This window comes from Nuphar pumila, chromosome 2 (assembly GCF_984573655.1).
Source record: "Nuphar pumila chromosome 2, dmNupPumi1.hap1.1, whole genome shotgun sequence".
NCBI classification, from domain to species: domain Eukaryota; kingdom Viridiplantae; phylum Streptophyta; class Magnoliopsida; order Nymphaeales; family Nymphaeaceae; genus Nuphar; species Nuphar pumila.
This window is the reverse complement of record NC_143250.1, coordinates 14,904,909-14,918,462: the sequence shown is the minus strand read 5'-3', so window position 1 is coordinate 14,918,462 and position 13,554 is coordinate 14,904,909. Positions and strand designations below refer to the sequence as shown.

The 13,554-nt window shown below is 37.9% G+C and overlaps 1 protein-coding gene across 1 annotated transcript in view; it reads right to left on the bottom strand.

The window, feature by feature from the left end:
- LOC149844841 (binding protein) overlaps positions 1 to 13,554 on the bottom strand; it is a 45,566-nt gene that overhangs the window by 24,141 nt on the left and 7,871 nt on the right. The window contains exons 5-6 of the mRNA XM_089995317.1: positions 2,454 to 2,662; positions 2,195 to 2,297 (exon numbers count right to left, since the gene is read on the bottom strand). Of these exons, the coding sequence (XP_089851443.1) occupies positions 2,195 to 2,297; positions 2,454 to 2,662 (312 nt within the window). The remainder of the gene's footprint in view (positions 1 to 2,194; positions 2,298 to 2,453; positions 2,663 to 13,554) is intronic.

The window sequence follows — 13,554 nt, the reverse complement described above, 5'->3', positions numbered from 1 at the left end:
TCCACACATCCATCTCAGCATACGCATCTCAGCTACACTCATTTTTTGAATATGATATCTCTTGGCAGCCCAACATTCCGTACTATATAGTAAAGCAGGCCTAATAGTCGTCCTATAAAACTTTTCCTTCAACCGCAATGGCATTCTACGATCGCACAACACTCCAGTTGCACTCTTTCATTTCATACACCCAACCTTTATCCTATGATTTACATCTCCATCAATTTCTCCATACTATTGAATGATAGATCTCAAATATTTGAAAGAATCATCCACCGATATTCCGTGCTCACCAAGCTTCACTACACTCCCATCACTACTTCGTTGCTTACTAAATCGACATTCCATGTATTCTGTCTTACTCTTACTCAACTTAAAACCTCTTGCTTCCAATGTTTGTCTCCATAATTCTAACTTAACATTAACCCCAGCTCTAGACTCATCAATCAAAACAATATCATCAGCAAACAACATACACCACGGCATATTTTCTTGAATTGATCTCGCAAGCTCATCCATCACTATAGCAAATAGGAAAGGGCTTAAAGCAGATCCTTGATGTAACCCAACCGTTATAGGAAAATTGGTTGTCACCCCTCCACAAGTGCGGACATTGGTTACTACACCTTCATACATATCTTTAATTATACTAATGTACTTGAGAGAAACACCTTTCTTCATCATTGTCCACCAGAGAACGTCCCTAGGTACTCTATCGTAAGCCTTCTCCAAATCAATAAAAACCATATGCAAATCTTTGTTCCTCTCTCTATTTCTCTCAATAAGTTGTCTAAGAAGATGTATAGCTTCCATAGTTGATCTTCCAGGCATAAAACCAAATTGATTCTCCGATATCATGACAATCTTCCTCAACCTAGACTCAATCACCCTCTCCCAAAGTTTCATAGTATGACTCATGAGTTTTATACCACGATAGTTTGTGCAATTTTGTATATCACCCTTATTCTTATATAGAGGCACCAAAGTACTCTTCCTCCACTCATTAGGCATCTTATTTGTCGGCCAAATCTTGTTAAAAAGATTTGTCAACCATTCTAAACCTTTCTCTCCCAAGCATTTCCAAGCCTCGATAGGTATACCATCTGGGCCAACTGCCCTTCTTGATTTCATTTTCTTCAAAGCCTCTGCAATTTCTTTCTTTTGAATCTTTCTAGTTAAACCTATTAAAAAAAATGTCAAGCCGCAATTTACACATTTTGACTTACTGCTTCCCTAGAAGTGTTTATTCAGCTGTTCCTCTCAAACTTGTGTATAATTCCCTCATACTGGTTCCTGTTTATTGGTTTTACACCAGTATTCCAGCAACTTTAGGCTGACTACATTTTGAAGATTCCTGAAATGACTGTTATTTACCTGCCTCTGGATTCCTTTGAATTTACTGGGTAGTCAGGGGTGCACGAAGCTTGACAAACAGTCCTCAGTGAAAGGAAGGATAGTTCATGAAGAAATTGTAATCTGAAGAAGTGCTCCAAGCAGTTGGAGCTGAAGCTCAGACCCCCAGAAAATGTGATCATGAGGACATTAAGTATGTGTGTGTCCAATTCGCAACATGACATGATAGAACTTGATCCTTGGGCTTTATATTGGGTCAAGATATCTTTACCGCTTGAGGGAAAGACAAGAGATGCCATCTACAGCCAGAAATAGGAGATTGGAACCAAGCAATTGCTCACGCATGGATTCTTGCACACAGAAATATGAGATTGGAACCAAACAATTCCTCACGCATGCATTCTTGCACACAGTAATTCTTGCATGATATAACAATCAGATATCATAAAAAAGTATAAAAGGCCTTCTCTTAAAAAGATATTGGCAAATAATGGTGAATGTTGAAACAAATGCAATAAACCAGAAGCTACTTTTTTATATATTTCTCCAACAAAATAAACAACTAGGAGCTCTTCAATGATCCATAAATTCAGTTTGCATTCATCATGATTTCATCCTACAGTAATTTAATAAACATTGGAATGTCTTCAGTCTTCCTGACTTGGAATCATTTAACATACAAGAAGCAATCCCAAATCAAGCAAAATACCAAGTAGCATTTCAACAGCAAAAAACAAAACAAATATTTCTTCAACAAAATTAACAAAGAAAGGTAGCAAAAAAGGATTGACTTAAACAAGACATTTTTATAATCACAGCTTTTAAAAGTCAAGAAACAAACCCGATATGAGTGCAAAAGCATTGATTCATTGTACCGCATCCTTTTCACTTCCTTTGAGACTACCATTTGCAGCTCCTTTTCAGTTGGGAGTCGGATACGGTACCTGTTGCAGAAACATTGAAATAGAAAAAAAAATGAAGTCCATATGCTCTTCCAAGGGGGAGAAGAAAGAGGAACATGAGTTTATCAGTTTGACACAAACACCTATTCTTCCAAGTTACATGTTTTGAATATCAAAATAACCAAGCAGAAGTTATACCCAGGTATTATATCTTTAAAAACAGCCAACAGTGACAGCAGCCCAAGTTTGACTAAAGTTTTGTCGTCATCATTACAGATCGCTAGAAGCTCTTTCAAGGATGAAATATTCTTTTCCGGATCTACAAGTAGGCTCATTCCAACTTCAGCTAGTCTATTCTTCTTCTTTTCAAACATCTCTTCTGCCGAAAGATCTTTTTTCAGGCTTTCCTGAAGGAGAAAGAAATGAGTGATCATTTGTAGAGCATAATGAATAATAACCAAAACAATGAAAGGACTTATTGACATTTTGTAACTTGACGGCATCAAAAGCACACTTGAAGTATGAACAAAGTTGAACACTACAGAACAAGGACATGAACAGGCTACCGTTAGCTAATGAAAGATCAGGCCCAAATTTAGCAAACACCAAATAGAGCTTGTAAATCCAAAAGTGGTCCCCTCTCCCTTGCCCCCTCCTCTTCCCCAAAAGCCCCCAAGCCAAATCCCTACAGAAATTTTAATCAGTAATTATTAGTTGCCTGCCTAGAATACTTTCTCACATACATCTGTGTGCACATCCACACATTACATGTTTGTGTGATTTAAGAATATAACTTTGGGCCCGGGGAGAGCATCAGAAGCTACATATGATATGGTGAGAACTACAGTTACTTATTTAAATGGAATGATAAATCCAGCTTTTGGAGGGTTGCAAGAAACCAACATATCGTAAACACCTAAAGTTCCTATCAAGTGAGTACCATTTGGGGAAAATATTTCCCTGTTTATCATGCTCTAAGCTTGTCTTTTCTGCATCTATCTGAAGGTCTTTCAAGTGAAGGATTTTAGCTTTGAGTACTTATAACCATCAACATTTCGTAGTACCACTTGAGGATTTATAGGAATGTTAGACACAATCACTAATTTGACTTGTGGACCAGATAGACCAGATCTCTAATTTTATGATGTCCCTTTCCAAGTCTCATCTATCCCATCCTTAGGGATGCAAAAGGGAGTTGGTAATTCATGAGAGAGTACTTTTCAGTTAAAATCCTGTTATAATCTCAATTCAAGAAAAAGGACTTCCCCAGCAGTAGGGCCCAGCCTCAAAAGGACTTTTTGGGGAACTAAAGTGAGGAGGAAGGAAGGAGGTGTTAGCAATGATTTTACAATGAAAGAGCGTGACCTAGCATAGCACCATGCCACCACTTCAACTCGTTAACAAAAAAACAGAATACCCCAGCTTGAAATATAAGATACAAAATTGTACTATTCCTGAAGCTCTATACCAGATGAGAATCCTATGCAGATAATTTCCCAATTCCCTAAATCTTACCAAGTAATCAGACACATTGATCCACCTTTGCCAAGTGAGACTCTGAATCCTTGGGAAAAGTGAAGATAATCAAGCAAGCCTAATCCATAGATCATACAAGAAGTCAATATTCTTTTAATGAAATTCAATCCTTAAAACACTCAAAAATCTGAGCAATCCTTGCCAAATCCCAGAACGAGTCCAACTACAACAAGTTGCCAGCTATGTCACATGGGTGCGGGTGCGGGTGCGACACAGGTGCGGCGCAATTCCAAAAAATTTGGACACGGGGACTCGGCTATATATATATATATATATATATATTAAAAAATATACATTATAAATATAAATATATATATTTTAAATATATATAATTATATATATAACAATAAATTAACACATAAAGATTGTACATTTTAAAGCAAAAAAAAAAAGCAATTCTTAACAATACAAACTTACCAAAATATAACACGTGAAGAAGCTTGTGAGTGTGATAAACAACAAAACTTATCATAAATTTGTCTCATCGTCTGAATTAAAGGGAAGAACAGGATCGAGGTAGTCCATGTTGAGAGTATGTAAATTATGCTCTCCATCCAAGTCAAAATCTTCTGGATTTACATCCCAATTCTTGGATGGTCCATTACTGCATCAAAAAATGACTATATTAGTATCTAATTTAAAACTTTGAATACAAATATTTAAATACAAACTTTGAATACAAAGAAAAAAAAGTACATATACTCTTCTTTGGTGCGGCGAGAAATTAATCGTAGATTTGAGTGAACATAAACCAAATCCTCTGCTCTTTTACTAGTGAGCTTGTTTCTTTTAATGTTGTGAATTTGAGCATATGAATTCCAATTTCTTTCACAACAAGATAATGTAGCAGGTTGAGATAACAACTTCATTGCAAGACGTTGCAGATTTGGTGTCTCTGATCCATATGTTGCCCACCAATTAAGGGGATCTTTCTTGTCCCTTGCCACAAGTGCTGCTAAAGAATCAAATCTCCTAGTAGAAAACTTGTCAAACTCACTATTTACAACCTTAAACATGTGAGGATCATTAAAAAGTCTTCCCAAATATATCATTCCATTTCTTGATATCTCAGGATCTTCATTTGGAGAAACACGACCAACACCTACTGTCAACCATTTTTTTGCGTAGTATTTTGAATTGAGAGAGTGTGTCATGCAATGCAAAGATGTATTGCTTTTATCCCATCTTCTCACTAAAACTGAATGTACATGATTGTAAAATTCTGAATCATCAAGTGCAATATCTTTCTTCTCATGTTTAAAAATGATACTTTGAACTTTTTCAATCATATTGTCCCACATTTCATAAATTCTATGAAGCATGGGTACATCTCTTTCAACTTCTCTCAACATTTCCCAAATAGGCTCTGTAAATTCAACAAAATATGTAATTTTATCCCACCAAAAATCATCAAGATGCATTTTTTGATAGTTTGAGCCTTGACATCATCTTCAGTACGATAAAAATCCCAATCTTGATCAGCCACCATCGTCATCAATGCATTCTTGAGTTGCTTAATTCTTTTTATCATAACAATGAGAGAAACAAAACGAGTTTCAACAACTTTCAGTAACTTGAGATCAGAATGCCTATTAAATATAGAAAGGGCATGATGATGATTTACAACAAAATTTCTAATATTTCGAACATCATGCTCTATTTCCTCAATCCATAAGCACATTTCATGTGCATGTGCATCATCTTTTGATGGATTGCATATACTCTTAAGTGTCAAATTTAAACTGTATGCTGCACAAGGAGTCCAAAAAATATGTGAATATGTATCTTCACTTGCCAAATTCATTCCTGCACGACTGCAAACTGGAGCATTGTCAGTAATGATTTGCACAACACTTTCTTCACCCATTTCTTTTATCACTTCGACAAATAATCTCTTTAAATATTCAACATCTTTATACTCTCCAGATGCATCAACAGTCTTCAAAAAGATTGGCCCATTAAGTGAGTAAGCAATGAAGTTTATCAGTGATTGCCTTTGTATATCAGTCCACCCATCAGAAACAATCGACACTCCATGTCGTTTCCATGCAAATTTTTGGGTCTCTAATAAGTCTTCAATTCTATTTTTTTCCTCTGCAAGAATGACTGTTCTTAGTTTTTCTGAACTAGGAGGCACATAACCACTCAAATTGCAATTAGCCAAAGATGTAATCATATCTTTCCAGTATGGACTTCTAGCTACATTAAAAGGAATTGAGCTTGAGTAAAAGAATCGACCAATCTTTTTATCAATTTTTGCTCTTGCTATGTTTTTGAATGATGCTTGTATTGTTTTATTGCTTTCCATCTTTTTTTTCTTTAAAAGCTCTTCTTGTATATCACTAGCTGTAGGAAAAGACAAATTAATCGAATCGCTTCTTATCTCTGCAATTTTTTTCTTTTCAGCTTCCTCTTGTTCTTTTTTTAATTGCTTTAACATGTCTTTGTCAACCCCAGAACATGCCCTAATTCTTTGACCACGAATATGCAAAAGATGTGCTTTCACACGCGTATAAAAACCTGTAAAAACAGTCTTACATAGATTACAATGAAACTGCACATTCCCACCACCACCACTACTAGCTTTTACCCCTTTTGTCACAAGTCTCCAAAGTGGTTGAGAAACTTCTAATTCAGGGTTAGAACTTGAACCAAACGTATTGACACTACCGCTAGAACTCGCCATTATATCTGAAAAGTGAAAACTGAAAAGAAAATAAGTAAATAAAATAAAGTTAATAAACACTTCAAAATAATAGTAATAGGAGCTACCCCCTATCTAACTCAAAAAAGGAGGAGCAGGGCAAGCCCCTGCTGAACCTTATATGTGCCAGGGGCTTCGCCCTTGCCAAAAAGCCAAAGGCAGCAGGGGAAACGAGGAGGGGCCGAGCCTCTCCTCGTTTTCCTTTTGTTCGGCAGGGGTAAAAAGGAGGGGGGGGAGGGGGCTCGACTGACAGGCCGAGCCTTGCCACGCCAGACATAAGGGAAACGAGGGGCCGAGCCCCTCTTCTGTGAATCGAAGGCAAAGGAAGGGGTTGAGCCCCTCTTCTGCGAGCAGAGGGTGCAGGGAGGGGGGGTGGGTGGGGTCCTGCCGCTCCTTCTTACCCCTATCAAACAAAAGGAAAACGAGGAGGGGCTCGGCCCCTCCTCGTTTCTCCTGTTGTTTGGCGGGGCAAGGATCGGTCTGTCAGCCGAGCCCCCTCCTTCCCCCACTTCTACTTCTTACCCCTGCGATAAAAGGGAAACGGGGAGGGGCTGAGCCCCTCCTCTATGAATCGAAGGCACAGGGAGGGGTCGAGCCCCTCTTCTGCGAGCAGAGGGTGCAGGGAAGGGGGGCGAGCCCCTCCTCTGTGAATAGGAGGCACAGAGAGGGGCCGAGCCCCTCTTCTGCGAGTAGAGGGTGTTAAAATGTAAAACTGTACATATATGTATATATAATAATATTATATTATTATATATATATATAAATACATTTTTAATTTCTTTCTTTTCTGTATTTTTTTTTCCTTTATTTTTAATTTTTGTCTTTATGTCATCTAGTTCAGTTTGAACTAGAATGACTGTTGCTAGTCAAGTCCTGTCCAGACTTGACTAGCAATAGAGCTGTTGGACTGACACATTCCAACAGCTCTAAATAGAGCTGTTGGACTGTGCCCAACAACTCTATTGAGTCCTCTTTCAGCTGTGTATATAAAGGGGTGCAGCCCCTCTTGTATTTGTCTCCAATGCTTCTTAAGCAATTGGTTTTTCATATCAATAAAGAATACATTTTTATTTTTATTTTGTTTCCAGTTATACCCTTTTTAAGGGTTATGCTTTAGTGTCATTCTTGACACTTGCTCTTGTTAATCAAAGCTCGTGTTTCGAAGATCCCCATTTCATTTCATGGTATCAGAGCCGCGGAAGTACTAAATCTTGAGGAAAAGCTGCCTCGGTTTCCATGCCCGTTTGCAAAAGTGTTCGCCACTTGAAGAGAAGTGTTTTATCGCTTCATTGGAGAAGATTTCACATCTTGTTGTATTGTTTTTTTTTTCTTTCTTTCTCATTTTCCTTCTTGTTTCTCTTCTATCCCTATTCTTTCTCTCCTTGTAATCGATGGATGACAATGATAAAGTCACCATCATGCCTATGAAACTAAGCGATACGAACTATGTAACATGGGCTTCAATCATGAAGCACCATATATGGGGAAAAGGCTTATGGGGGATTGTGGATGGTTCCGATTCGGAACCTAAGCTATCTCTTACTAAAAAGGAGGGAGATAAAGACGTCCCTCTATCGGAAGAAGAGAAAATCAAGGCTATTGCCTCATACGAGAAGAAATGGAAAGAATGGAGAATATCTCATGCGAAGATAATGTCATGGCTTATCAATAGCGTTGACATTAAAAAATGCTCAAGTCTTGCCAAATTTGATCATGCCGATAAGGCATGGGAATACCTTAAGAATATGTATTCCCTTAAAGATATTGCACACGTGTGCAACCTCCAAGAAAAAGTTCGAATGATGACACAAGGAGACAAAACTATTCGTGAATATTACAATGGGTTGTCCGAACTTTGGGAAGAACTTTCCCTTTTAGAACCAAAGTGGCATTGTGCCGAAGACATCGAGCTTCGTCAGAAACAACTCGATGTTGAACATTTTTACCAGTTTATCACTGGATTAAGGCCGGAATTTGAAACCACTAAATCGGCCCTACTTCACCGGGGAAAAATTCCTTCTATTGTTGAAACTATTGAAGAGTTAACAATGGAAGAAAATCGTCTCCGGAAAGGTTCTTTAAAAATTGAAGATGATTCCGTTTTAGCCGTGTCTAGACCAGGGAATCATGTTCGATCATATAGGCCTCCTCACTTTAACCGACAAAATGGTGACTATGATAAGAAGAAAGTTATTTGTCATCACTGTCATGAACCGGGACACTACAGGCCACAATGTCCCAAACTTAAGGAGCTGAGAGAAAAAAGAGCTGCAATTGCTGGATCGGAGCCTAAAGATCAAGATGCACCAGTTTCCCTGGCCCAACTAATGGAGATCCTTCAGCCTCTCATCAAAGGTGCCTCTTCCTCATCTGAAGCTTCGACCGGCGCAGCAGCCTCATCTTTTTCTGATTTAGGTAAAATTTCTTGGCTTCTTGACTCTGGTGCATCTTTTCATATGACCCCAAATAATCAAAGTCTATCCAAATGTGTTAAAAATAAAACAAGTGTGTCAAAGGTCTTTACTGCTAATGGGACTTCTCTTGAAATAGAAGGAATAGGAGATTTTGAAAAAATTTATAAAACAAAAAAAATTTTTATTCCAGAAATTAGACATGTTCCCAAATTAAATTTAAATCTTTTATCTGTATCTCAAATTTCTGATTATGGGTGTAATATTTCTTTTTCTTCTCATGGTTGTTGGGTACAGGATCGCCAATCAGGCAAGCTGATTGGGGAAGGCCATAGAGAAGGAGGACTCTATTACATGAATTTTTTGGAAATGCCGAAGAAAGCTTTTTGTTATAATATTCAAAAAATAGAGTTGGAACTGTGGCATAAGAGACTTGGTCACCCACATATAGCCAAAATCCAACATTTTCCAAATCTAGGGAAATTTTGTAACTCTGAATCATTTGATTGTAAAGATTGTATTCTCGGCAAAATGAAAAGATTACCATTTCAGAACAGAACCTTTTTCTCTTCAAGACCACTTGAATTAATACACTCGGATGTTTGGGGTCCTGCACCAGTAATTTCTAAAGGAGGATTTGTTTACTATGTTATTTTTGTCGATGATTTCTCCCGACATACGTGGATGTACTTTCTCAAACATAAGTCTGAAGTATTTTCATACTTTCAAACTTTTCATAATATGGTTAAAAACAAATTTCAAAATGATATTACTATTTTTCGCACAGATTCAGGGGGAGAGTTTTTATTCACAGATTTTCAAAATTATCTTAAATTGCATGGCATCACACATCAAAGATCTTGTCCTTATACACCTCAACAAAATGGACTGGCAGAACGAAAACATCGCCATATTATAGAAACCACTAGAACTTTATTAATAGCAAATCAAGTCCCTAAAGACTTTTGGGCAGAAGCTGCCTTAACTGCCACCTATCTCATTAATAGGATGCCATCTTCTTCGTTACAAAATATCACTCCCATTGAAAAACTTATGAACATTTCTCCAGACTACTCTAGATTAAGAATATTTGGGTGCAAATGTTTCATATTTACTGACAAAAATGATAAACTTTCCCCTCGTGCGATTCCCTGTGCCTTTTTAGGATATGCTGAAAACCAGAAAGGTTATAGATGTTTTGACTTCAAAAATAATAAACTATATGTGTCTAGAAATGTTTCCTTTCTTGAAAAGGAGAGCTTCTTTGATTTTAGAAAATTAAAAGACGTCACTGAGTACTCCTTTTTGCTAGATCTAACATCAACATCTGATGAATATGACCTTGATTGTAACTTTGATGATGATCCAAGAATTATTGATCTTAATGTTGAAAATGAAGAAGTTCATAGAGATACTAGTATTCAATATTCCAGGCGACAAGAGTCTAATACTCCATGTGCACTTGAGAAATATTCTAACATTCCAACTAGACAATCATCCCGAATCTCGAGGCCTCCAGAAAAGTTTGTATCATACGAGTCTTTCTCACCCACATATAGGGCAGTTATTGCATTAATTCACTCATATGAAGAACCATCCACATATTTTCAAGCAAAAAATGATATCAAATGGATAGAAGCCATGAAAGTTGAATTAGATGCACTTGAAAAGGCTTCTACATGGAATATTCAAGATCTTCCTCCAGGGAAGAAAACTATAGGATGTCGATGGGTTTATAAAATTAAAACCAAGAGTGATGGTACTCTTGAAAGATATAAAGCCCGTTTAGTAGCCAAAGGTTATGCCCAAGAATATGGGATTGATTATGAAGAAACCTTTGCTCCGGTGGCTCGTATGACTACTGTCCGAACCTTAATTGCCTTAGCTTCTATCAAAAAATGGTCTATTTTTCAAATGGATGTCAAAAATGCTTTTTTAAATGGAAAGCTAGTTGAAGAAGTATATATGGAACCCCCTCCTGGTCTAAGTATTCCTAAGGGTAAAGTCCTTCGCTTAGAAAAAGCTCTTTATGGACTTAAACAAGCACCAAAAGCTTGGTATGATAGGTTTAGTCGTGTTATGATTGATATTGGTTTTCAATTCTGTTTAACTGACACTGTTTTGTTTATTAAGAATTCTGATGCAGGGATCATTGTGCTTCTTCTCTATGTGGATGATATGATCATCACCGGAAGCGATAAACAGGGAGTTGAAACAATCAAAACACTTCTTAAATCTCATTTTGAAATGACTGATTTGGGCTTGTTAAGATATTTTTTAGGCATTGAAGTTGCTTATTCTCCTAGAGGATATTTATTATCTCAGACTAAATTTGCTTTTGATATTGTTTTCAGGTCTGGTATTACTGATGATAAGAAAGTTGACACTCCAGAAGTTGTTAATGTTAAAATGAAGATTGATGATGAAGAACTTCTTGCAGACCCTACTCCTTACAGACAGCTTGTCGGGGCACTTTCCTATCTATCCATTACCAGACCAGATATAGCACATGCTGTTCATACAGCAAGTCAATTTCAACATGCTCCTACTTCTGTTCATATGGGAGCAGTCATGCGTATTATCAGATACATCAAGTCCTCTCTTTCACGAGGACTTTTCTTATCTTCCTCCTCTTCTCTTGATTTAATTGCATATACTGATGCTGATTGGGGAGGTGATCCCAATAACAGACACTCAACCACTGGCTTTTGTGTCTTTTTAGGGGAATCATTAATCTCGTGGAGGTGTAAAAAGCAGCAGAAGGTATCTCTCTCATCCACCGAAGCTGAATACAGAGCCATGGCAACCACGACCATGGAAGTAGTTTGGCTCCGACGACTGCTTGCTGACATGGGAGTTGAAGCAACAAAGGCTTCACAAATGTGTTGTGACAACAAAAGTGCGATCTACATTGCCAGTAACAGAACATTCCACGAACGCACCAAACACATCGAAATGGATTGTCACTACGTCAGAGAGGAATATCTACACGGGATAATTGATCTGCCATATGTCACTTCAGAATATCAGTTAGCAGACCTCTTTACAAAGCCTCTCGCTGCTCCCCGATTTCACTTTCTCTTAGACAAACTTTCGCTCATTGTACCGTAAGTTTGAGGGGGAGTGTTAAAATGTAAAACTGTACATATATGTATATATAATAATATTATATTATTATATATATATAAATACATTTTTAATTTCTTTCTTTTCTGTATTTTTTTTTCCTTTATTTTTAATTTTTGTCTTTATGTCATCTAGTTCAGTTTGAACTAGAATGACTGTTGCTAGTCAAGTCCTGTCCAGACTTGACTAGCAATAGAGCTGTTGGACTGACACATTCCAACAGCTCTAAATAGAGCTGTTGGACTGTGCCCAACAACTCTATTGAGTCCTCTTTCAGCTGTGTATATAAAGGGGTGCAGCCCCTCTTGTATTTGTCTCCAATGCTTCTTAAGCAATTGGTTTTTCATATCAATAAAGAATACATTTTTATTTTTATTTTGTTTCCAGTTATACCCTTTTTAAGGGTTATGCTTTAGTGTCATTCTTGACACTTGCTCTTGTTAATCAAAGCTCGTGTTTCGAAGATCCCCATTTCATTTCAGAGGGTGCAAGGAGGGAGGCTGCGAGCAGAAGGAGGGTCGATCGACATACCTGTTGAGTGTTGACGGAGGAGGAGGCGGTGCCTGCCTGTGCGTACCGTCGCCGGAGTCTGGATCGCCGGCGTGGGTGTAGGAGAAAGTTGCAGGGGCTGAGGGGGAGAGGCAAAATCGAGAGGGTAAGCCCCTCCCCCTGTCGATAAACCCCTTTTAGGGTTCGACTGCAAAAGAAATTTGGATCTGGGTCGAGTCTGGACCCGACCCGACCCGGATCCAAAATGTAATTTAAAAATCGAAATGGATAGTTTTGGACTCGGTCAAAGTTGACCGAGTCCAAAATGTGGACGGACTCGGCCTCGACTCATTGACCGAGTCCGGGCCGAGTCCGAAGCCGCACCCAAGTCCGCACCCGTGTCGGGGCATGTCGACTCGGGTGCGGCACCTCCTTAGCCGAGTCCGTGTGACATAGGTTGCCAGCTGTCACATGGATACTCCATTTTGGCCCCTGTATCAGGTCCCCTTGGTATATTAGTCAGATTGAAAACTTCATAACAATGGCCATATCTCCGTATTAGTGGTCATATCCATGTAACATAAGTTGCCAGTTCTGGAGCCAATGATGTAGAACATGCTTCGCTTTGAGCATTCTAGTCCAACACCATATTCCTTTACCAGTAACCACCACTGTTTGAAAGCAACCTAGCCGATGAATCCCCAAACCTCCAAGATCATTAGGCAATGACACATGACACCAAGAGAACCTCCAAACTTGACTTATTTCAATTGGTCAAGTCTCTGACTCAGCTGAATCTAAACAACAGGATTTTTCATTGCTGAGTAGATGTCCACCAACTCAAGAAAATCTTGTGAAATTTTATAATTTGAGGAAAATATTTATAATTTACAATAATGAAAAGAAATAGTAAATTATATTATTTGAAATACAAAAAGCAAATAGTAAAATCATAATAGAATCATGCTATATTGAAAACAAACAATAGATTAAATTTATCACAAATGGGTATCAAGATTTTCATGTTTAATGA